At 41.7% G+C, this 22,989-nt stretch overlaps 1 protein-coding gene and 1 long non-coding RNA gene across 2 annotated transcripts; both read left to right on the top strand.

The window, feature by feature from the left end:
- Window positions 1-1,162: 1,162 nt before the first annotated feature.
- Window positions 1,163-2,245, top strand: LOC133005569 (uncharacterized). Its single transcript, XR_009678377.1, has 4 exons — window positions 1,163-1,350; window positions 1,584-1,681; window positions 1,801-1,894; window positions 1,986-2,245. It is a non-coding gene; the product is annotated as an uncharacterized LOC133005569 (long non-coding RNA).
- Window positions 2,246-6,535: 4,290 nt separating this feature from the next.
- On the top strand, window positions 6,536-8,080 carry LOC133005066 (probable G-protein coupled receptor 160). Its single transcript, XM_061074653.1, has 2 exons — window positions 6,536-6,562; window positions 6,929-8,080. The coding sequence occupies exons 1-2, from the start codon at window positions 6,536-6,538 to the stop codon at window positions 8,078-8,080; spliced, it is 1,179 nt and encodes a 392-aa protein (XP_060930636.1).
- The last annotated feature ends 14,909 nt before the right edge of the window (window positions 8,081-22,989 follow it).

Raw genomic sequence — 22,989 nt, 5'->3', positions numbered from 1 at the left:
CATGAAAAGAAGCGTTTGTGTCAATCTGTGTCGCAGAGAAGTGCTGGCACATCCTTCGGTTAACGACTTTCACACGTATCTGCAGGCAGCAAAGGAAACGCTAAAGTTTCCTGCAGTTGTCAAGCCTCAGAGCTGTTGTGAGGTGACCCCCCCTGCTCCAACGCCTAGAGGACGCTTTCACATGCAAATTACACTGAGCAACAGTGCTCTGAGCTTCACAAATGCAAATCAGTTTCCCTGAGTGAAGATAACACCTTTTAGTAAGAGGCACCAAACAAACTATCTGGCTGAGTAAACCAGGCTTAAAATAAATATTAAACCTGAATTTTAAATTGTTCTTAAGTAAGTAAGTGTGCTATAATGAATTACATTGTATACCACGCACAAAGGTCAATGCTGTCAAATGAAACAATTCACTTTATTTCATTGTCATCCAAAACAATCCTGAATCTCAACCACTGTACAGAGTGGCATGATTACAGTCACTTTTTCAATTTTGCTGGTTAAATACACAGAGGATTTGTTAACCACACATCTACCAGCAATCCGCTCAACAGGAAGAAATGATGCTGGGTATGATGTGTCTGTGCCCTGTAATCTCCAAACTTCTCCCGGCTTTCCATAAAAATATCTGTCCTCCCAAAATACTGGCATCATATTCATTTGCCGTTGACATTTATGTCAACGGCACACTAAGCTGTTTTCCATGAATTATAAATTCTACCTTTTTACCACTACTTTCAAAATTGCTACGAAACATTCATTGATTTAATGATTTATTTTTTCAGTGTAATATTTAATCCCCCATGGACTGCACAGTGACAAAACACAGCAGCCGGCTGTTTGGCTACAACATACATCTCCACTCAGTTCGATTATTATTTAAAATATAAAGAAGACACAATATAGAGCTGAAATTCCTTCATAATTTGAACTTCAATTGTCTAATTGCTGTTATTAAACTTTCTCAGTATTCCATTAAAACAGTCAACACTTCCAAAGCGACTTACAATAAGTGCATTCAACTATGAGGTTACCAACACAGAACAGCGAGAATCATGTATGTAAATTTACTTGTGGATATTTACTGTGAAAACCTCACGTCACCCGCTCGCGTCATCAGCTGATTGGCTCGACCAATCACAGCCTCGTTAATGCATTGCAGCATCGAGTGTCGCTCGTGTTATGTTTGTTCCGTACGAGTGAGTCTGTCTTCGGGGTAAATAACTTGCTGAAGTCGACACGACGCTTTTCCCTGGAGGAGAAGATGAGTGCGTGTGTAAGCAGAGCCGCGGGCCCGGTGTGGACGAGTCGAGGCGGAGAAGACGGATGCAAAGTCCCTGAGTTAAGGTGAGAGCTAAGCTAAACGGAGCCGCCATTGCTAGCTACCACTAAGCTAACTCGTTCATCTGAAAAGCATGCCAGCAACTTTGGGATAGCGAGAAAGTTGCTAAAATACGAATACAGCATCGAGTGCTGGAGCACATCTAGTGCATGTGTAAATATGTATGAATTACTTAGATGTAACAGTTTGTTCTCGTTAAGTTTTTTCATCAACGTGACTTTTCTGTATGTTTTCACAGCCTCAGCCCCCCCCCACACACACACACACAAACAAAGAGGCGTTAGGCTGAGACGCTGAAAGTCCGGATTTAAAGTGCAGAAAATTAAGCCATTGAATGTAAGTAACTGTTTATGAATTGTTTTGGTGTTTTTTTGCTGTGGATCTTCCAACGGTGATGCAGCGCGGCTATTTCCGTTTATTAATAATAAACTCATGTTACTCTCGTTGTTTTCCAGCTGCCTGTCCATGACGTACAAAGACACACTATGAGCCAGTATGATCCGACCAGACCTTACATCAGCATTGAGGAGTTGTCGGAGAAGAAAGAGGGTAAGGTTATATTCATTAAATAATTTTCCAGTTACATGTAAAGGTGTATGTTGTCATTGAACTATGCTAATTTTACTGAATGTGTTTACAGCTGATTGAAGTGGGACAGATGACATGGATCCATCCTTCCACAGCCAGGAGCGCACCGACCTGTGTCCCACACTTCATATAAGACTGGAAGCTACACTGATCTCACAGCTACACACCACAGACGTCTACACACTGGAGAAGATTCAGACAGAGTCCCACAAAGAAGTCATGACCCAGAGGCTGCAGAGAAACATTTCAAGCCTCACCTGAGTTTTTGTACAATATATTTGCTGTATGTAAATAAAGCTTTGACTCCACATATACCTTGTTCACATTTGTTCCCTGTACAATATGTTCACCTGTAACATCAAGCATCACATGAATGTTTAGTTTTAATTAACTGCAGTGCTTTTGGTAAAGGCTTACTAATAAATGATAATAAATATTAATATATACATTTTTATTATTAATAATGTGTGGGAGGGGCTTACCCCACGTGCGGAATGCTGTGACCCCACATGTGCACTGCAATGACCCATAAGGTGACCAATAGCAACACTTCTACCAACCAATCACGAGTGACATTAGTTTCAAGGGTCTGTGGTATCCTCCAATGGTGAATAGAGAGAGGTTCTAGCCAGCGGCTGGACTCCGATTCATATGCTAATTAGATCACACGTCGCGATCGGTCCGCGCGGCGGAGCGAGCCCCCCCACGGCTCTCTCCTTTGTTCTCCATATCCCCCTTAAGGTCCGCAAACGCCGATAGACCCACCTTATCTTCACTGGCGAACGCCGAGGTAACATCATGGAAACAGTTGGTTACAGCAGGGGATTAGGCCTGTCCGAAGAGGTTCACTGTGACAATAATACTGCTTTTCGTCTAGTGTTGAGAGTGTGGATTATTTCTCTTACATAATTAACACGATATCCAGATATCACATATAGCTGGTTATAATCTCTGACTGCGCTCTACCACATCGAACAGACTGAGGATTTCATTGAAAGGACAGCCAACCAGCTGTCAGGTAGCAGCCTCAGGCCTCCAACAAGCAGCACTTGAAAACAATTCTTATGTAACTGAATCAGGACGCAGCACAAGCCCCAAACAAACCGGTTCCAGGGTGTGGTTTGAACCAGCAAGCGGTGTAAGGAGGAAGTGAGTTTCTTTTTTTTTCTTTTTTTTATATTTTTATTAAGAGGTTAGGCACAGTAGGTCAGAAATCTATTTCAAATTTACATTGGGTATCACAAAATCTCAGCACGACAATCAGCAATACACAGAGATATTAACACCACAAAAACACTGCGCATCTTGATGGATCAAGAATAGTATATACAGTCTTCCTCCTAGAATGTTTTTCTTATTTTATGGACCACATGAACGTGGTCCAGTGAACAACACATTACACAACTCAATGAAAACAACAACAATAATGATAGATAGATAACTGAAAATTCTATTAAGTAACAATCAAGTATTAAAGCTGCACAATATAAACAAATTAAAAGGAAAAAACAAAAAAAACAAAAGGAAAAACAAAAAAAGAATAAGTAAATGAATGAATAAAAAGGAAGAAGAAAGAGAGAAAAGAGAGAGGGGGGGGGTCCGTCAATCAGGGGGCAGGGACTGGAGAGAGTGGAAGAATGTAAGAAAGGGAAGGACTCTAAACAGTACTTTAAACTATATAAGTGTGAGACGAGCGCAGGATGAACTAGTGTGAATTTTCTTAAGACCAGGAAGTGAGTTTCTAACAGGGTTACCTGTCATTGCAAAAGCAAATAGACAAAAAAGAGGTTGTCACTGGGGGCATATGGGAGGGGAAACCAGCAGGTTTCTCGAAGACAACAAAGGCGTGCCAATCTGTTGTTGGTATTTACAAATAGAAAGGTGGAGCCATAACGTACATAAAGTCTCCCTGACAGAACTCAGACACCTGCACTGACGAGACTTGACGAGCACACACAGGACTCTAAGCTGCATCACTGGACCAGAGTGGAGCATCTGTACGTCTACAGAGTGGATAACCCTGAGCAGAGGTATAGGCTTCTTAGAGCTACACAATATTTAATTTCCTTCACCTCGTTATATAAATGCTGCATACTTCAAATGGAAGAATGTGTTTTACTCGTCATCGATTTCAAAGGTAATGAGCACATGCAGGATGACTGAGTCTATGGTTCTAACATTGTAAAATGTACATGAAATCCACTGTAGAGAAAGGGAAGTCAGAACTGATGAACAAGATAAAGGCTATGTTTTCATTTTTTGCGACTAAACAACACATTCCTGAACCAAACTGCAATTATTGAAAGCAATATGAATGTATCTTACAGAGGGGGGGGGGGGGGGGGAGTATAATTGCAACCGAAAATCAAAGAAGTGGTAAATTGGCCTTACTGGGAAAACTGTGGTAGAATGAGATCAGTGTTGACAACATTCTGGCTTTTCCTGACTCAGTAAAGTGGAAAACAAATGTGGACAGACAACACTGGCAACTACTCTACATTGGCCTTATACCTGTTTAAATTTATGAAATGTTAATATATACAATTAATCCTGATGTATTGCATGCATCTACCATCAAATGTTTCCTTTGACTGTTCAACGGTGGCTTATATCTCAATTTGGTTTAGAAAGAAACCTTTGCATGACAGAATATACCTAACATGTACCTGCAAAAATATGGATGTTTTATAACTGATAGGCGAAAGTTTCATAACCATTCGAAACCAGATCTTTTAGTGTAAAGACTTTAAGAGCCTGGAATATGTATCAAGATTTTCTGCACATTTTGCATAATATGTAGCAGAAGCAGGCCGCCTCACCTGAAACAAATATCACTACAACATAATCAGGGTTCCCACGCTTGCCTTAAAAAAAAATTCCATTCTACCTATTGATTTTCCAGGTGCCATATTAAGTGATGATCTATAGGCCCCTGAAGCTTTCCGCCCCCATCCGAACCCCCCTCCCCTCACACAACCCCCTAGGACACCTGACTACTTAGGCTACTTGATTGAAAAGATGTGCCAGTCAAGTCTACATTGTAATGCTTAGAGATTATGTCTTGTTGATAATATCAATGCATGAAATAATGCAACAAGCTGTAGATGAACAACAATTTATTGAACTGGAACTCTGAGACACATGAGCACTGGGATATATATGTTCTCTCTTCCACTCCTCTCCTATCTCATTTTTGTATCATTTTTTTAAAGAAAAAAATGAAAATTAACAAAATAGCTAAAAGTAGATATAAGAATGAATGTTACAAATTTGATCAAGACTAGACTGGTCATGTCAACTAGTATAGAAGTAATGTCACAGCCTAATGTGTTAGCTAGCAATGCAAGCTAGCCAACACTAGCTAGTTAGTTAGCCAGCTGAATGTAAATGGATTTGGTAAATGGATTTGTATTTATATAGCGCTTTTCTAGTCTGATGAAGCGCTTTACAGTACAGTTTCACATTCACCCATTCACACACACATTCATACAGTGCATCTACTTGCAGCACTTTGTTATTCTATGGGGGGCTATTGAGGGTTCAGCATCTTGCCCAAGGACACTTCGGCATGCAGATGGTTCAGACTGGGGATCGAACCGCCGACCTTCAGGTTGGAGGACGACCACTCTACCCCTCAGCCACAGCCGCCCTTGTGTTGTGTTGGCTAGCAAGTTGCACTGCATGTGCTTGCTAACCATCATTAATGAATCCAAATTCAAAACCAAATCCCCTAAATGTGGTGAATAACACGTTTTTAAGGAAAAGTCAATGAGTGAAATACATATGAGGATCAAACATAGTTGTAGTATTTTAAAAGCAAGGTAAAAATTACCTCAACAATTCTAGTGTAAGCTGCTAGCTAGAAAGTTGCAGCTAGCTAGTTAGCAAGATTGCACTGATTACTAACTAACGTTGATAAACCCAGGTTTACCACACAGTTAAAACACAGCTAATTACATTTGAGGATAAACTTGCATAAGAAGTTTCACTGTAGATGTCAAGGCTCCCGTGTTGGCTGGGAAATGCATGTATTTGACCCTTCTATTGAGATCGCGAGTAACGTTTCTCTGCTATTATTCCCGAAGTCCAAAAATCAGAAACTATACTTTTAAAGTCCATATCACCAGGTTGCCTGCATCAAATTCCAACATCCAATATACCAGATAGGAAGCCAAGAGCATGCTCTACAACATGGGATCATCCATTTCTATCTACAGTAAAGCTGTTCACTTGCGAAGGGTTTTTATAAACTCATCTTAATTATGTGCTCAATAGTTTCATTTTATTACTATTTTACACATCATCCAATACAATTTTCCAGGACAACTGTTTCAATTTCCATGTAAGTGTTCACTTTTGCTCAGTTTCCATGACTTTTCCAAACCTGGAAAATTAAAAAATTAATTCCATGTTTTCCAGGTACTGTGGGAACCCTGATAATGTGACAAAGCGGAAGAGGAAGAGAGCAGGGGAACTCCTTCTACAGCTTGAGGGACAAAAGTGAGTCTCACTTTTTCTGCCTCATTTTAGTTTTTTTTTTACATAATTTGCTTCTAAATTTCAGGGAGACTTAAGCCCCTTAGTTTCAAGTCTAAAGTCCAAATGTCGATCATCTATATCTCCTCAAGGGTGTGGGGGGGATCCTCACATTCTACATTTCAGCGTCATTGGCTCATTGTTGCAAAAAAGAAAGAAAAAAATATTATTATTAAGTTTTAAATGAATCACGTTTGTCTCCCGAGCTGTAGAAGAGCAAACTTTATTTGTGCAGTATAGTTTTCCTTTTGAGGATAATGGCCAAATTGATTATGAGACCAGAAGCATATAGATGCTGTTGATTTCTTGGCTGAAAACCTTTTTCCTGTGGAAACATAATACCTACGTCAACCACACTGTCCCTGCATGATCATCTGAAGTGTGTTCCTCATTCCACAGCTACAACCTTGTTGTTTTTCTAATTATTGACCATATCCAATCTTATCTCGTCTTTCACAGATTTTCCTGGAGCCTCTTCTCACTGAACTGAGCCCTGTCACGATAGCTTCAATTCTGCCGGACATTCCAGTGTTTCTTGAAACTGGCAGTGACCTCAAGATGCTAGCCATCTTTGAGAAATGGAACGACACGTCTGGCTTTCATATAGACAATACTGCGAAGTGCCTGTTGCTTATCCTTTTCAACTTTGGAATGGACACAGTGGTCTTTCTCCTATGCTCCAGGAAGCTGTATACCTCCTTCTTAAACATGTGCAGTCTGTCCATCGTCCTCGGTGACTTGACGATGGTGCTCTACGTGACAGCTGTGTGGTTACTCGGGCCTGAAAGTTCTCCTGTGTCACTTTGCTACTTTTTGGCTCACGCCTCAGCAGCGTTTAAAGCCCTGCCCCTGCCCATGATTGCCATGGGTATTACTGACTACTGTATTGAAGATACCTACTATGCCAATAAGAGGTCCTTATACAAAGTCCTTAGGAACGTGGTACTGACATTGCTGGTGTGGATGCTTGCTGTTATTTACTCCGTTGCTTCTACAAAAGTTGAGCTGATTGAACTGGTTCATGTGACAGGGATAAAGGCTTTGGCGTGTGAGGTAAAGGAGTCCACATTCATTACCTACTTCATTTTTGGGGTTTTCTCTGCAGTCATTTTGATGATGGTGCCCTTTTCAACAAGCATTCCCATGTGGGTTAGGGAGGCTGACAGGTTGTCTACATCAAGGGAAGAACAAGATAACCAGAGGAGCGACTTGTTCACATCAACCCCATCCAAAGAGACAAAAAGCAGTGAGGAAAATGATGTGGGGGAGAACAACTGGCTACGGCCACCTCTGGGGCTCAGTCTAACTCTGGGCTTTGCTTTAATTTGGATGCCTTATCTCACAGTGTATGTGGCTTGTGTGGCCTTTGACTTTGCACTGCCTGCCTACATCAGTGTTAACGTATTTTGGCTCGAGTGCACCAACAGCTTACTGGTGGGAGTGGTGTTCTGGGTAAAGAGCAAGTCACATGGGCCATACAGCAATCTACCTGAAAATGTATGCGCATGGCACGTTTTCTGGAATTTGAGTAAAGGAACATGGCAGCAGCCGCTCCCTCCAGCTGTGTTTAATCCATCAGAAGAGAAGAGAAACCCTCTTTTCTACATCTGACATAAAATGTTCGACAATAAAACGTTTTACATCACAGAACTGACAGCAGAAGTGAAATAGGGAAGGGAGACAGGGAAGCTAATCAAGACTCGTCTGTGTACACTACACATTGTTTGCATATGTGAATGTGTTGATAATGAAAACTCCAGTTACCTTAAATAGAGATAGATAATGAACCCTGCCATGATTTAGGACCTACACTGCAGCCGATCACCTTAAGAGCTTTTGGGAAGCAGTGTGGTCATCCATCTTTTTAGCACATGGACGCAGAGGTGTCAAAAGCATTCACGTTCATTACTCAAGTAGAAGTATAGATACTAGGGTTTAAAAATACTTTTGTAGAAGTTGAAGTATCAACTCAAGCTTTTTACTTAAGTAAAAGTGTAAAAGTACTGGTTTCAAAACTACTTAAAGTATAAAAGTAAAAGTAATGTAAGGGAAAAAAAATTTCCATTAAGGACAAACTCTTAAGCCGCCTCTCAGGGGCCTATAGTGCACTACCCCACCTCCTCCTAAAAAAACAGTTTTCTAAAGGCCATTATGACTATCATGTTATATTAAAATGTTATGTTGAAAAATGTGGGATGCACTAGGCTACCCGTTTCAGCTGCATATATGCCTATTGAAAATTGGAAGACATGATAACTAGTTGCCAATAAGTATTGTAATAATACTAAGTCAAACTTCAGTGGAATGTTATCAATAACCTATATTGGAAGAGACCTTGAGACCTTTGGACTCAATCCTGTATTTACAATAACACGACCAATAGGCTTTGTTCAGCCGCAAAAGCAGCAGGTTCTCAAAGTTATTTGAGCCTATGCATGCTCTTCCTGGCAACACTGAACAGTCTTTCACAGGCTGCTGAGGCAAGGAGTGCCGTATTAAACTTAAGTGATAGCTGGCACACAGCTGGGAAGGACTTCAGTACATCTACTGTGTCTCCGGGTAACCCGCTGAACCCCACTCGTGAAAGGGATTGGGGATTGCAATTATTTCCAATGAACGAGGAATTCCCAGTAAGCGCGGGTCATATTTATTATCATTTATGAATTTTTTGATGCGGGCCAATTAAAAATGGATGGCGGTCCGCAGTTTGCCAGCGGGCCTTAGTTTGGACACCCCTGATCTAGAGGATCAGGGGTGTCCTAAGGTGCTTAGGCTCTCCCGAGGCCGGGGTGTGTGTGGGTTGGCATGCGAGTGCTCTCCCCCCCCCCCCTTCGCTTTTTCTGTCTCCTCCACTTTGTCTGAGCCCAGTCCACGACCGTGCGGTGCCTCCTTCTCCTTCTCCGCTCTACTGAACCCCACCTCCGTGCGCCTTTGCCGGCCTGCTCCGACGGACCTGACAGCGAGGCACATAGGCGGAGGCGGGTGGATGGCGGATGCTGAGAGGACGGTGACACGCTGCGCGCAGCTCTGGCTTTGCTCTCCTCCTTTTTCGGGAACCCTCCGATGCGGTTGTGTGCCAAAATTAAATCAGAGTAACGAGGCTATTTTTAAAATGTAAGGAGTAGAAAGTACAGATATTTGCGTGAAAATTTAAGGAGTAGAAGTAAAAAGTCGTCTGAAAAATAAATACTCCAGTAAAGTATAGATACCCAAAATTTCTACTTAAGTAAGGTAACGAAGTATTTGTACTTCGTTACTTGACACCTCTGCATGGACGAGATTCCTGAATTAAGCATGAAATGAGCGTTGTTGATAAAATAAACTTTTGAGGAGCAAACTTTCGTAAATATTTACAGAAATCACTACAAATTGTATATTCTCTAACTTTTTATACGTTTATATATTTGCACAGCTCTAAGGCGGATTTATTATCTAAAGATGATTGTATACTTTGGGGAAAATGTTATGTTATTATGTTATGTTAATATGTTATTATAACTTCCTTAAACTGGAATGTCTAAATAAAAACATTCTGAAACACAGTTCTTAATTTTTCTTTCACTATATCATGTGTATTTGCTCATGCGGACCAAATTGAACACGAGTGTAATTACAATTTCCTTGTCAATCAACATACACCAACAACATCAAAGGGAATCACATGTGACTGTTCCAGATTAGCGAGGTAGCAGCAGCCAGTCAAAAGAAAGAAGTTATCACAATAACAGTGTCGCTTTTTTCTTTTTTCAAACGTTATGTTAACAAACCTTTAACAACATAAGAAAATATTTAACTTGCACAAAACTAATTTGAACTTGAACACAAAGGGCCTTCACACTGCTCCAACTATAGTGCACATAGGGCTTATATTTTAACCTGTGAATACTTGAGGATGTTTAGGTCCAGTGACACCTTGAGCCATTAGTCCATGGGCCCAGACCTGAAATTTCACATATCGGTACCATCTGGGTGGGCAAATTCTAGTTGCTATTTTTTAATTGTTATACATCCCTAGATTATGTTTTGATGTGATAACCCTTTCAGAGTGGCAGCTTATTAGTGGTTATTACCTCTTGAACAGAGAGACCCCTATCTTGCTAACGCGGAAAGATGAATTCTCCAGTCATGTATAACTGTACCCTTCTACTATTATCTTGTCTCCATTGAAATAAACCCACCAATAAATACTTTGAATGGCCTCCTATGTACTGGAACAGTTCACATTATCAATTTTAGAAGGATATATAGTCTACTTTTGCGAAATTTGGAGTTTCAAATAATAATATTTAGTGTTTTTTTCTTCAAATACAATATTAAGTTACATTTAACTAAATAATTGTCCCCTAGTTTGTATGTAATCAACCTAGGCCACTAGGCCACAATAATTATGATGAAACTACATATGATACAGGCAAACAATGTTGTGGCATGTAAAATAGTTTTGTTTAATTTTTCTTATTACCAGTACTTCAAAACACACATTACATGTACATATCGTGAAATATTAGGTCCACACCCTCAATCTAGGACTCAGTCACCCTAACCATTATCTGAGTCAGTTAACTCGACAATGGGTTCTTCCTCACTGGGTTGATTAGAGCAGGTTTGCAGTTTGCACATATCTGTGCACTTCAGGCCATTGGTGAGACATGTGCACTCTGGCAGTTTGCATGACCTCTTGCACTTGCAGGTGAGCAACTGCAACACTGCATCAGGTGCTGGTGAGCCACTCATCCACTCAATTGCCAGCTTCCCATCATCATCTGTGGTCCACCCACTCTCCTTTGGATCCGGCACGGAGGGTTGGGTCTTCAGAGACCGCCTCCATATTGCAGCCTGATAGTTAGCACGCATTGCATGCATGAAGAGGCAATCCTCACAAGGTGGGAGTTGACTGGACTCTACTTCGCCACGTCTAGCACAGAAGAGTTGGTGACTAAGGGTGTTCACGTCTGTTGGGGGTAGAATGCACATACATACGGCATGTGATCTTTTGCAGCTTCTCAAAAAGCTCATCAGAAACATGCCAAGAACGTCCAAGCTCACTAAAGGTGTCTTGGTAGGCCTTGTCAGACTTCAGTAGCTTCAAGGCACATATCTTCCCACGGCCTGCAAAGGCACTGACTGTGTCACAACCAGTGAAGGCATGCATGCCAAGCAGGGCATCAGAGACACCACTTCCTAGCGATTGGCCTAGCTCGTTATGTCCAAGAACCTGGTCCTATTTTGGGTTCCACATTTCTGATAGATAGGACAGGGAATGTTCTTGTTGAATCCTAAGCATAGGACCAACACATCTGTGTCCTCAGCAGTAATGACAACTGCTTTGTAGCCAGACTCTGCTGCATGGAGAGCATGTAACAGCATGCGAGTGTCAGCTTCTTCCTGGGAAGATTTGAGCTCTGTTACCTCTTCCAATTGTTCTTTGTTGAGTTTGTAGCAGACTTCATCACATGTGACATACAACGTCTTGTTCTGGAGTTTTTCTCTGTGTTTGGGTCCCTTCCATTCATCGACCAAGAATTTGATAAGACTTGCTTTGTTGGAGGAACTGCAGAGCAGTTTCCTCCATTGTTGGATGTTGTGACCGGGTGCTATGTTCTTGAACTGAATGCCTCTCTCTGTACCCCTGTGGGCTCTTTCCGCATCTTTTATGGATGTCTCCTTGTAGACATCAAAGACAACATCAATGCGTTGGCTCTTGGCTCCCTCATGGAGGACCTTGAATAGGGCTGATTCTGCCAGCTGTGCGAAAGTCTTTCATCTGCTGCACCAAGCTCATCCCATCGATGATGGTTGTTGAAGGTTCTGGGATAACATCTGCAGGGGCAACGCTTTTTTCCAGCTCTCTCGCTAGAGCAGCTTTATTGGTCTTGCGCAGAGATCCATCGCCATTGGCGAGGGCCCATGGAGATTCTGGGGTGACACTAGGTTGGAGTCATCACTGGAGCAATGGATGATGCACGTCATCCCTGCCTGCTTCTCAGACACGCAGCTGGTTTCTTCCATCTTTCCTCAGGACTGAAACTTACATTTTCTTTTCTCTGCTGTTAAAAGCTGAAAGTAAATACTCAATTGCGCAAGATTGTGGTCAACCGAATACAACAATGTACATAAGTGTATATCAAGGCTGATCTTGGTGCCATCTAAGAATCAGATTTTCAAGTAATAACAACATAACTTGTATGAAAAATCTAAATGTATTATTTTCAATAGTTACAACATTTGACTTACACAAATAATGTAGTTAATGACCAAAATTATATCACTGTTAAGATGATATTAGCACGTTAGTGATTTGGGCGAATTTCGCTAAAGCACTGAACAGTGAAAACGGTAATATAGCCCTAAAATATGAAAAGCTGCTTTTGTGCAAGGGTTATCATATATTAATAGACTTATATCAGTCCTACAAACAACTTAGTATAGGTAAAGTTTTGCCCCCTCAGGTGGTACCAATATGTGGTCTGGCCCATGGACTACACGTGTCTACAGAGGAGAGACAATTGAACAAGTCATCACGGTGAGAACCAGGGAGGTTGACGCAACGTTAGCTTGATGCTAAAGTAGCAGCTCCTCCACTCACCTGCCCTCTGATGGTGAGGTCGAAGAACACGATGGGGTTGTTCGGGTTCGTTGCTTGAACAGCAAGTTGAGGATTCGCTAGATGGACGAAGGGTCTGTGACGTCACCCATTGGTTTCTGCAGAGGGTGAATGAGGCTAGTGGGAGGCGTTCCTCCTGCGCCATCTTGCCGGTGCTGACTCCTCCTCGTTCCTCGCACACCAATCAATGGGCAAGGACGAGCAGCGTGACTGCTGACTCACAGCTTAGCGACGGCAGACGAGCTCTAGTTTCCTGGATAGCTCAGGCTACGGCATGTTGCTACTCGCAACATGCTAACCGGGGAGCTAACGGCTAGCCGAGACATGCTAACCGGCGGAGCTAACAGCTAGCACTGTGCTGTGCTGACACCAGATGGTCGCAAACTTTACCATGAACGAGCAGTAAGTAACCTTGAAACCAGGCGTTAATTTGTGCCGGATCATGCCGGAACAGGATCCGGCACCTCTTGGTTTTGGCCTGCCCGTGTTCCGGGACTTATTTGTGCTGATCCGGTAAAAAAATATGAATACAGAGCTGACAACTGTCACGCTTTCGGCGTGTGACACACATCCAATTTGTCACGCCAAAAAAAAAAAAAGATTTCTTACAACTGGCCAATACGTCGATCGCGAATGCTGTGTGGGTTTGGACAAGAGGTCCGCCGCGGATGAGGTTCACTACATCGTCCAGGGCAGGGGGTGGCGGCGGCGGCGGCGGCTAAAGACACACCGCCGCTGATGTGACGTTTTGTAATAAATCTCTCATTTGATTTTTGTGTTTGCAACTTTTGCAACAAGTTAATTGTGGAGCTGAAGGTGCTTAACGCACAGTACTGGCCCGAGGACGAAGGTGCGCTGTATGGAGAGACTGAGGTTGAGTCGCTGTGCCAGCGCTTTAACATTACCAACCCGAGCGCAGTCATACGGGTCTACAGGAAACACAGAGACTCGGATGGAAAATACAACCCCGATCAACAGCATTCCTATTGCGAGTGCTGAATTTGAGCGCGGATTTTCGCAAATGAACTTAATTTGCACTCCCAACCGTACCTCTCTGCTCACATCCACCATATCATCTTTACTCTTCCTAAATCTTGTTGGACCCCCCCCTGGCTAAATTCAATCCAGTCCCGTACGTGAGGTCGTGGGTGGCCAAAGGACACAGAACTGCCACAGACACACGCAGTAAAACCCGAAACAGGGAGGAGGAGAATCCGGACATGGTCGTGATGTGGGGTGTTTTGGACTAAATATGATGATCATACTGTCTATTAATAGGCCGCCGTGCCAATCTTTAAATAATAATAATGGAAGATTTATGTGATTTATTGTAAGCTTTGAACTTTTATTTTTTATGTTTTACAAGTTAGATCTATGTTGAGAAATGAATTGCTGACTGTAAGTACACCTGTGTTGATGTTGCCATTAGCCTGTGCTGTATAGCCTAAAATAATTGTAAATTATTGTCATAAAATTTATACCATGGATATTAATTGAAATTAAGGCTTGTAAGTCCCACAGCATTGTCGGTGGGCATTTGCATGTTTTTTTCAGCACCGTTTTCTGTATGCGTTCCGGGACCTGTGCCCGTCTCGTCACCCCTGCGCTGTCATATGTACTTTGCGTTCCGGCACCTTGTGATATACAAATTAAGCACTGCTTGAAACTATACAACAACAAAACCTATTTATTTATATATCATCATAATCATATGCTAACATGCCTCAAGTGGTTTTTAATGTGTAATTTGTATAACTTACCGTTTATTTAACAGGTCTAATGAATAGATTGAAGCAAGTTAACTTCAGTCGTGTGTTTGGTTGTGACTTGATTTTTTATTTTAATAAGTTAATATAACACCAACGTTGTAAACAGTTCTCATATTAAGAATAGGATGTGAAGTGTTATCAACAGCTCTGTGGGAGATTATCACCTTGAATATTACAGATGAGGTAGAAATACATTTAATCTGTTTGTAAAATGTTTTATTTCTTTCAGTACTTTTATCCAAAGCGACTTACAATATGTGCATTTAACCATCAGGGTACAAACCCAGCACTTCAGCCCCTGATGTCCTCAGCTTTTACTGTGGCAGCAGCAACATGGTGGAGATCTGCAGCTTCAGGCTGGTCAACATCAGGACGACCTGCACCAGCTCCATGTTTTCCAACCTTAACTAAATATGGCCTGCACCTGTTTAGAGTTGGCTCATTGCTAAGTGTCATGGATAATGGAGTTCATTTCTATATTCATTATGGTTGGATAAAAAAATGAACACTTATTAGAACAATGTTTATCTTTTGCTTTCTGATTTGATACACTTTAGATAAGAACCCAGTGTTTTATTGTTCTTCTCTGCCATAAGAGACAGAACACGATCAGCACAGCTGTGTCCTTCAGGCTCGTCCATCGGTCCATCCCTAATAAAATGATAGGAAACATAAAAGTATGGCATTATTGTCGAGGAAGTGATACTTATGAACAAAGTTTGTGTCATTATTTTCTGTGGATATTCAATTATTTAAGCATATTCAAATAAGTATTTGAATATGCTTTTGGATTAAAATGTGCACTACCAAGACAATAAATGTACAGTATGGAGTTCTTTCACATTAAAAGTATTGCATATATTATTTAATACATTATGTATTATGTGCAATACTTTGCTTTGACTGTAAGTAATGAAAACACTAGACAAACATTCAACACAAATACACATATGTTAAGTCATACATGTGCCAGGTTAACTCCTTAACAACTTTTACATGGTAAAAATAAAAGTTCATCAGATCATAGTCATTTTAGCTTAGGAAATAGGTTGTGGACATCAGCCTCAGCTTCTCTATGTGACTGTATTCTAGTAAAGTTACACTTCCTATAATTTATTTATAATTAACACAATAATTCAGTGAAGTCTGCCTAATAGTAAGGGCATTTTAGCAGATATTTGACCAATCTGGGAACTAAATCCTTACCAAGAAATTTCCTCACAATTGTGTTAAGGAAGGTGTGTAATATCATGTCTTAAAATGTTGAAATTCAACTCCCGTGGGAAACCTCCTAAAAAATTGCTCAAAGTTGGGGTACCTGTAACCGATTTTTGAAAAATCGAAAATGTTAAATTTGGCTTTAAGTAACTTGTGAGGGGTCAAACTAGGGGTTTTTCATGATTCTGAGTTGATTGCAAGCATTAGTTTTTCACCAAAACCACTCCTTAGTGCAAAAACAGCCACCCCCACTTTTCCCACTCACTGCATTTTCAGCCATTATTCACGAATAAAGGGTTCCAAACCCCCTCGCCTCCCCAAAAACAACAAAAAATAAAAATAAAAATAACCCAGCTAACACCATGAAAAATTCTATCTTTTTTCTATTTGTCTAAAGCAATAGCCTCATGGTGGATTTCACCTGCTAAAGTCCTACCTTGGATCCTTGGGTAATATCATGGAGGATTCTGGACTACTAGAGCTGATCCAGCTGATCTATCCAGGGAGTACGACAGCCAACCACATCCTGGATGGAGGATGTTTTGACAAGGCAATCCATGCACATCTCCTGATTGATGCAGCCATCTATCAGCACATCATGAAACCTGCCTTCACTGAGGAGGAGCTTGGTGAAATGAGGACCTTGATGGAGAAGGTAGCTGATGGGAAAATGGGAGCCAGACACACAGATCCAGTTGTTGTAGTGTTTGAACGGAGGTTTGAAGAAATCTTCAAAAGACTTGCCAAAGGAGGAAGAATGCCTGCACTCTGGGTGCAGTACCACTACATGGTAGATGTCATCAAGATCTTCATCAGAACTGAACGGCTTGCAGACCACAATGGGCACCTGTCCTGCGGGGCATCACCAATACGCCAAGGGGGCACGGCTGTACTGTCAACTCATGAAGCAACTCGAAACTTTGCCTGCTTACAAGGAAACCTTTAAAAGTTTAACCCTAACCCTAACCCTGTCTCCAACAGAGGGTGCAGCTGCACAGCACTCTCTCTGTGCATATATACAAACCCGGGACTGGATCCTTCTTAAGAGCATGTCTTTGGACCCTAGTGACTACGGGTGGACACTAGGTGTTCAGGGATATGAGCCAGTTCCAACACTAGACCCCATGGCTCCTGAGGAGCTTCTTCAGTTCACAGTCTGCAATTGCAATGGAGAATGCAGCAACCGCCGGTGCAGCTGCAAAAAGAATGATGTCAAGTGTATCTCGGCATGTGGAGTTTGCAAAGGCATTACGTGCAAGAATTGTGTTCATGATGATGTTCAGTTTGGAGAAGACTCAGACATTGACACATGAAGCGTGTGGCAGAGTGGATCGGTATTATGCAAGATACTGAAATAAACGAATAACGCTACTTTTCAAATTCAAATGTCTGTTTTTCCACTAAGGAGCAGTTTTGGTGAAAAACTAATGCTGCCCTGACAATTATTACCTTTCCATGAGGCTATTGCTTTAGACCAGGGGTCTTCAACGTTTTTCAGGCCAAGGACCCCCAAACAGGTGGAGAGATGAAGCAGGGACCCCCTACGTATATATTGTATAAAATTGTGCCATGTATAAACATAACTACCCTGATATTGTGCATTCAATACTCAGCTATTCAAATATAACACGGGTTCATATATTCATGTTGTTAATTTAAACATGTGCAAGGTACAGGGTGGCCAAGCCACTGCCATTTATACAGTTTGTACAGTTTGTACAGTGGATACGGAAAGTATTCAGACCCCTTTAAATTTTTTACTCTGTTTCATTGCCGCCATTTGCTAAAATCAAAAAAAGTTAATTTTATTTCTCATCAATGTACACTCAGCAGCCCATCTTGACAGAAAAAAACAGAAATGTAGACATTTTTGCAAATTTATTAAAAAAGAAAAACTGAAATATCACATGGTCATAAGTATTCAGACCCTTTGCCCAGTATTGAGTAGAAGCACCCTTTTGATCTAGTACAGCCATGAGTCTTCTTGGGAATGATGCAACAAGTTTTTCACACCTGGATTTGGGGATCCTCTGCCATTCTTCCTTGCAGATCCTCTCCAGTTCCGTCAGGTTGGATGGTGAACGTTGGTGGACAGCCATTTTCAGGTCTCTCCAGAGATGCTCAATTGGGTTTAGGTCAGGGCTCTGGCTGGGCCAGTCAAGAATGGTCACAGAGTTGTTCTGAAGCCACTCCTTTGTTATTTTAGCTGTCTGCTTAGGGTCATTGCCTTGTTGGAAGGTGAACCTTCGGCCCAGTCTGAGGTCCAGAGCACTCTGGAAGAGGTTTTCTTCCAGGATATCTCTGTACTTGGCCGCATTCATCTTTCCTTTAATTGCAACCAGTCGTCCTGTCCCTGCAGCTGAAAAACACCCCCATAGCATGATGCTGCCACCACCATGTTTCACTGTTGGGATTGTATTGGGCAGGTGATGAGCAGTGCCTGGTTTTCTCCACACATACCGCTTAGAATTAAAGCCAACAAGTTCAATCTTGGTCTCATCAGACCAGAGAATCTCATTTCTCATAGTCTGGGAGTCCTTCATGTGTTTTTTGGCAAACTCTATGCGGGCTTTCATATGTCTTGCACTGAGGAGAGGCTTCCGTCGGGCCACTCTGCCATAAAGCCCCGACTGGTGGAGGGCTGCAGTGATAGTTGACTTTGTGGAACTTTCTCCCATCTCCCTACTGCATCTCTGGAGCTCAGCCCCAGTGATCTTTGGGTTCTTCTTTACCTCTCTCACCAAGGCTCTTCTCCCACGATTGCTCAGTTTGGCTGGACGGCCAGGTCTAGGAAGAGTTCTGGTCGTCCCAAACTTCTTCCATTTAAAGATTATGGAGGCCACTGTGCTCTTAGGAACCTTGAGTGCTGCAGAAATTCTTTTGTTACCATGGCCAGATCTGTGCCTTGCCACAATTCTGTCTCTGAGCTCCTTGGGCAGTTCCTTCGACCTCATAATTCTCATTTGCTCTGACATGCACTGTGAGCTGTAAGGTCTTATATAGACAGGTGTGTGCCTTTCCTAATCAAGTCCAATCAGTTCAATTAAACACAGCTGGACTCCAATGAAGGAGTAGAACCATCTCAAGGAGGATCAGAAGAAATGGACAGCATGTGAGTTAAATATGAGTGTCACAGCAAAGGGTCTGAATACTTATGACCATGTGATATTTCAGTTTTCAAATTTGCAAAAATGTCTACATTTCAGTTTTTTTCTGTCAAGATGGGGTGCTGAGTGTACATTAATGAGAAATAAAATGAACTTTTTTGATTTTTGCAAATTGCTGCAATGAAACAAAGAGTGAAATATTAAAAGGGGTCTGAATACTTTCCGTACCCACTGTACATATTGCATACAACACTGAGCTAATAAAGTAATTCACAGATTCATGTTTTTATTTTAAACATACATTTAGAAGAGACAGTGAATCCTCAAGCTATCTGTGGATGGCACACATATTCCCACATTAGTGAGATGTTGGACCCTGATGGGTAGCACACAACTTATCTAATCTTGGATGGATGGAGGTTGTCAGGCAGAGGGTCAAATCAGCCTCACAATATGTTGGATGCATGTTAATGTGTATTGAAAGACATTTAAATTCGTGAAAAAAAAAAAAAAATTATAAAAAATTTAAAAAATTGTCTAATCAACCAAAGATCCCCCTGCACTACCTCCGCGGACCCCCTAGGGGTCGCGGACCCCCTGTTGAAGACCTCTGCTTTAGAAAAATAGAAAAAAGATAGAAGAATTTTTCACTGTGTTAACTGTGTTATTTTTAGTTTTTGTTGTTTTTGGGGAGGCGGGGGGGTTTGGAACCCTTTATTCGTGAATAATGGCTGAAAATGCAGTGAGTTGGAAAAGTGGGGGTGGCTGTTTTTGCACTAAGGAGTGGTTTTGGTGAAAAACTAATGCTTGCAATCAACTCAGAATCATGAAAAACCCCTAGTTTGACCCCTCACAAGTTACTTAAAGCCAAATTTAACATTTTCGATTTTTCAAAAATCAGTTACAGGTACCCCAACTTTGAGCAATTTTTTAGGAGGTTTCCCACGGGAGTTGAATTTCAACATTTTAAGACATGATATTACACACCTTCCTTAACACAATTGTGAAGAAATTTCTTGGTAAGGATTTAGTTCCCAGATTTTCATATGTTGCCCTCACTATAAGATTAACGATGTAAGAACTGAAGGTAGCAGACACGTTTAGTTTTCACTGTAAAACGTTACAACACAACACCAATACTCTGAATAAAGAGCTTTAAGAGACGTTATGCTACTTTAAACAGCTGCTCTTACAATGCAGATGTGACTTTAAATACTCAGGGTTCAGTTGATCACAGTAAATCTGTTTCTGCAGAATAAGAATCTGTTCTCACAGTCAAGTCAAATGGGATGGTGAGTGAAACAGCTTTACATAACATTAGTTATGATACGTGGTGAAGCTAATTCTCCGGACACGTTAGCTCAGGACACACACAGTCTCCTCTCTCAGTCTTAAAGATTTGTCACCAAACTCTACCGCTTCTCTCTGCTGGGGGGATCGGCTTATCCCGATGTGTGTAGATAAAAACTCCCGTCCGGTCCGGTTAGCCCGGTTAGCATCCTATTACTGGTGGTCTCTTGACTGCTGGTTAGCATAGCTAAGCTAGCGAGCCTGTTACAGAGACACCGGTACCTGGGAATAACTAATTACACAACTTAATAAAAGACTAAACTTCACTTACCACAGAAACGGGAGCACAGACACCTCTAGTTGCTCCGTCAGGAGAACCAGCAGCTCTTCAAACCGTGTTACTCATCCGATGTGTGGGTGGAAGCCTGTCCATGCTCTAAAGGCTCCAGTATGCTTCTACGTATCCGTTTCTCGGAGAGGGTTCCACGAGGAGCAAAGTCTTTTTGATTTTTACTTGTCCGACCACTGTACGTTGAAAAAAATTCACCGCCAAACCCATAGGTTGCGCAACGGAAGACGAGCTCAGAGAAGCTTACCCCAATTTTGGGAAGAAGAAGTCCACGTGTGTCTGTTTATCTCTGTCGGCTTGTCTCCCACACACTGAACCATGGCAACTAACAGAACTAAATAAAGTGACACCCAGCGGGTCAAAATGCTGATGTAATCGTTTCTTAGCGCAGCGGTTCCCCGGTCTTGTTTCCGAACTGTGTTGCTGATTCCACAGCTTGAAGCTCCGTGTAGCTTGAAGCTAGCTCCCCTCCCAGCTACCACACACAGTCAGCAGGGACTCCCGACACTAACTACTACTATCCAGTGTTTGCTTCTTACCTGGCGGTATTATAGAAACAGTGTCATGATAGAAGTGGAATTAAAGTCGTGACGGCGGGTTTTTGCTCTGTTACCACCGCAGTTAGCATGGTGGCTAGCCCGCTAGCGTCGTTTTGAAAGCTCATTATAACCGTCTGTGACCGTGCACGCATGCTGTCAGTGCTCTAACGAGCCACCGTCAGCCGGACAACTCCGCTGGCTTAACACACACGTCACATTAATCGTAGAATCTTAGTTGAGTTTGGGTTTATTGTCAAGCAGGACGTTTAAGGTCCGGAAATGTGAAATCCGGAAATGACGTCGTAGGGAGATGATGTCGTTCGCGGACCAATCACAGCCAAGGTCTGTCTGGGGGCTCTCCGACATAAACACGGACAGTTAGAAAAATCAGAGGTGTACGAAAAGCTCTCCGAGACGCTCGGAGAGGGCGTTCCACGACGGATAGGGCGGTCTTATCTGTCCGTAATAGAAAAGACGTAGAAGCATAAATTGGCCTTAACAGTTAGCCTGTTAGCTCCGGTGGAGCCGAGCAGACACCAGGCACGGGTCATCATGCTCTGTGTCTTTAGAATAATTTGAAGTAGGTGCACACAATGAGGAAGAAATCACCTCAATATGTCTGATTCTTTGTGATCACTGTAACACGTTGGAACCAACGATTTGTGTGTTAGGAGTTAAAGAAGATTGTGTTTTTGCCAGATCTAAGCATAGTTTAGGAATAATGTATACAAAAATGAAGATAATTCCCAGGGTTCACTTACTTTTTCTTGCCATTGTATATCACTATATTGTACCAGTTTGTAAGTATAAATTAAAAACCTGTTTAACAAATGTCAGATAAGCGTGTCAGTCAAAAAAGTTTAAGTTAGGATTATCACTAAATAATCAATAACATCGAGCAAATCACACGATGTTTCAAATAACACATTTCTTAGAATAGAATGAGTGAAAAAGTCCGTGGAGTAAGGGACCCCACTGACCCCCATGAACTTATTACGGATGATAAAAGCCAAACATAAGACCCCTGTTAATTCCAAGTGACTAATCAGTGTTTTCCACATTTTATGTTGATTTGTTCATTCTAGATGGTGCATCTGTTTTATAAAGACATAAATAAATACCACAATGCATTTCTGGTGTTATTGAATATGATTGTAGGCACCTCACGAGTTTGCTATGTTTGCACAATGTACAACATTAGGTGTATATAAAATACTAAGCCTGAATAAAAATCAAATTCTTTCAAAAAGAAGCAAGGAAAAAACAATTTACTGAATGTGCTGTTATAGAAACAAACTTTTAATGAGTGCCTCTAGGAGAGGCTGTTTCAAAACCAACTTCAAAAATCTCAAGAGGCGGTAGGTTTCTAGTTGAATTGACATGATTTTGAAATTACTCTATAAGTACTAAAACCCAATAACAATCCTTCCAACATCTGAGCTCAAGGTGAGCTTAACAAAAAGCATGTACCTGTGGAATGTGCAGCCTTTGAAACCAATAGGGACTCACTCCATCCTTCCTGGGGTGCAGATGTTTGAGACAGAACAAATTGAAGTTAGCCATAAAGATAAAACATTAAACATTACAAGCTAGAACCTTTCAACAAGTAGGACTTTTCTATGTCTCATCAGTATTGACAGTAAA

The sequence above is a fragment of the Limanda limanda genome, chromosome 7, assembly GCF_963576545.1.
Source record: "Limanda limanda chromosome 7, fLimLim1.1, whole genome shotgun sequence".
NCBI lineage: Eukaryota > Metazoa > Chordata > Actinopteri > Pleuronectiformes > Pleuronectidae > Limanda > Limanda limanda.
This window is presented reverse-complemented; position numbering and strand designations above follow the sequence as displayed.